This window comes from Guillardia theta (assembly GCF_000315625.1).
Source record: "Guillardia theta CCMP2712 unplaced genomic scaffold GUITHscaffold_505, whole genome shotgun sequence".
Classification (NCBI taxonomy): domain Eukaryota; class Cryptophyceae; order Pyrenomonadales; family Geminigeraceae; genus Guillardia; species Guillardia theta.
Genome location: NW_005434197.1, coordinates 3,193 through 6,277, shown reverse-complemented (window position 1 = coordinate 6,277; position 3,085 = coordinate 3,193). Strand labels below are relative to the sequence as shown.

At 48.4% G+C, this 3,085-nt stretch overlaps 2 protein-coding genes across 2 annotated transcripts in view; one reads left to right on the top strand and one right to left on the bottom strand.

Moving 5' to 3' along the window:
- Positions 1 to 1,220: 1,220 nt before the first annotated feature.
- GUITHDRAFT_156716 (hypothetical protein) lies at positions 1,221 to 2,664 on the bottom strand. The gene is made up of 6 exons (XM_005817864.1): positions 2,579 to 2,664; positions 2,188 to 2,291; positions 2,013 to 2,102; positions 1,903 to 1,962; positions 1,515 to 1,576; positions 1,221 to 1,461 (listed from the first exon to the last, which is right to left on the bottom strand). Exons 1-6 carry the CDS (start codon positions 2,633 to 2,635, stop codon positions 1,412 to 1,414), a joined length of 423 nt encoding a protein of 140 aa, XP_005817921.1. The 5' UTR covers positions 2,636 to 2,664; the 3' UTR covers positions 1,221 to 1,411.
- Positions 2,665 to 2,940: 276 nt separating this feature from the next.
- Positions 2,941 to 3,085, top strand: part of GUITHDRAFT_166975 (hypothetical protein) — a gene marked incomplete at its 3' end in the record, with an annotated part of 3,003 nt that continues 2,858 nt past the window's right edge. The window contains exons 1-2 of the mRNA XM_005817863.1: positions 2,941 to 2,970; positions 3,056 to 3,085. The remainder of the gene's footprint in view (positions 2,971 to 3,055) is intronic.

Sequence of the window (3,085 nt, the reverse complement as noted above, 5' to 3'; positions counted from 1 at the left end):
TGTTAAGATCGATCGACCTCGAAGTGTACCTCCTTGCAGTCCTTTTACTGACATTCCCCACGTACTGCCTTCCTCCTCCGCCTCCTCCGCCTCCTCCGCCTCCTCCGCCTCCTCCGCCTCCTCCTCCTTCGGATCCTCCTCGGGCTCCTGGACGCCTTAGTTTGCTCAGTCTTCAGGTCAACATCCTCCAAGACTCTCCCTCTCTTGAACGTGCATAGCGGATTCTCGACATACATTTTTCTCATGTCAGCTTTCGGCGGCGTGCCAAAGCTGGTTGTTCTATCGATACCTCCCCCGCAACCAACCTCATATTCCGCATGCATTCTCTCTCCCTCTCCTCCCACGCAGGCAGGCACGACCGCGATGTTTCTGGTGATGCCTCCCATCCTCCCTCCTCTCCAGACTCCAAGAACGCAGCAAAATCCCTTCCCGGATCCTTTTTCTTTGCAGGCTTCACCCATCGCACTTTCCCAGATCTCACTGGCTCATTTCCCAGTGACGCAGTTCCCAATCACTCAGGCCTCAGTCAATCAGGCCCCTGTATCTGGACCTCTTTCACTGGCGTCGCACCCCCAGGTACCCACCTCTGTACCTCTCGAGGAGAAGAAGAGGCCAAGTAGGAAAGGCAGGATATGGTCGAATGATGAGAGGGAGAAGCATAAGGCGGCTTGCAAAGGGAAGGCGCGTCTCAGCCTGAAAGAGCGCCTTGAGATCGCCAGGCTTCATCATTCCAAGGACCCGGACGTCAGAAAGAGCAAGGTCGAATTGGCTGCTATGTACAACAAAAGCTTATCCGCTATCTCGAAAGCTCTTCGGCCGGAGAATCTCGCTAGGTTGAAGAATGACCTTCCGAAGTCTTGAATGTGTCAGTGTGATGAACTTTCTGGATGGTTCTTTCGTTCTCCTGTACTCTGTTATTCTTTCAGGCATCTCTACGTTAGTCGGGTGTAAATCAAGCTGATGAATTGTTGTGATAGTTCTCCGATTTTTCTTAGTCTTCACCGTGAGCTTGATAGACAGGTCGATACATGATTTGCCCTCGCGTTGCGCTTTTGAAACTCCCTGAATGAGTCATTAAATCAAGCTAATATTGTCTCACAACACAAAGACTTTCTCTTCGAACTCGTGCGCATCCAACCATTCCCTTCTTCTTTTGGTCGACATCTTGTGTACCGACAGATTTTAAGAGGATAGTCTTACATACTACCTTGTTCCCCTTCTCCCCCAATTGATATTTTTACTATACTCGTTTGCTTGATTCCTTTTCAGCAAAGGAAAGATTCAGGTGCCCCAACTCACGCCAAGGCCACTGCACACAAGATTGAAACACCTGGCTTCACTACTGACACCGTCTCTGTACAGAAATGCTAGAGAAACTTTTTGCATCTCATATAATCTCAAAAAACAAACATTATTTTCGACTGATGCATCCGCCCGGTGATACAAACAGCCCGAAAGCCCCTGTAGGGTTCTATCACATTCTAAAGAGTTCTTCTTGCAAATAAGTTGCTCACCGTGACCAACAACCCCAATACCAGTGAATATCATCGCGCACACTATCAACCATAGGTTCCATCTGTTTGGTTGAAATCACATCAGTCTCATGATTGAACAAAAACGTTTGCTCATAGCATTCCTGCTTTGCGAACAGAGTTGACGATTAGTATCAGGGTAATCACACTGAGTTCAAGGAAGATCTCCCAAGCCCGAGAATCTTATCAGATAACAAGAGGAGGGGATGAGCATCGATAGAAGTGTTCTATAGTATGATCTTCCTGAGTCTAACAGAATCAACTACTACCCTGACCACTACCACGATCAGAATGAAAAAATCCACAAGCGAGTTGACAGGAATATTCCAAAAGGGAAAGATCAAACATCAACCGTGATCAATCGAATTACCTCCCCGTGTAGTACCCACATAAGCATAAAATAACTGCCAAAGAGTAGCTTATCAAACACCTTTCAGCCATGTCAACAATAACGATGGATGCCGGCAATGGAAGGATCACGTCTGCGAGAATGCTCTTCTAGCCTCCTCCGTCAACGTACGAGTTCTGTACGCGAAAATTCCCAAAAGAACCACGAATGGCCCGCAAACCCTGTACACCCCAACGGAAGGAACGAGATCAGACTCATTGCTATAAAACCACTGACGCCCCGAGCGCAGCATGTGTTCTACCATACCTGATACAATCTTGCGCGTGCAGATCAAAGGGGCTCCGAGATATGAATTCAAAAAACACCGGATCCACTATCATCATCGCTCCAAAGGAACTCGCAAACACCGCCTGTGCTCCCAAGTCAGCCTGTCTTACCATAGAAGGACGATGAATCTATTCGTCGGTCTTCAATCTTCCCTCATGCCTGATTTCATTCCAACCATAGACACGATCTCATGTTTGAATCACAATCTGATTGCACCATTCTCTCTCCCCTTCTGGCCCCCGGTCCACGAACTGTGTGCACAAAGTTCCTTGCTTCCGATTTCCATCCATCAATCATCACAATATCCTTTCCAACAACATCTTGCAGCTTCTTCCTATCATACATCTCCCCTCTCTGCCATGATCCTTACCTGCATTGTCACCAGCATGTCGTACTTCGACTGATGCCCCCCATGTTCCCCGGCCATCCCGCGCCCCGACATATAAGGCCGACCCTTCCCCAGTCCACTGGGACCCCTGTCCTTCTAAGACCACCCTTCCATCCTCTTCAATACCCCCTAAATTTACTTCAATTGTAGGGGTAATATATGGGAATTATTATACCCTACCAGTCCAACAATCCTAGTAAAGTACCACAACCCCTGTAATTGAGCTATTATTACCTGCTGCACCGATGACGGTACTAAAGTCGTTACAGCCGCATCAACGAACTTAGTTCAGTCACTGGGATACCAACTAAACCCTTCAGTTGAGCCATGGCAGGATGAAGACGGCAGGATTCATCCTGCTGCTCCACCTAGAGGTAAGGAGAGGGAGGGAGGGAGGGTGAGTCACATGGGGGGGGATCAATGGTGAAGCTTCACAGTCTGATCATGAGTCTTTCCCAGCGAGCAGGTCAGGGAGCGGAACAATGCGAA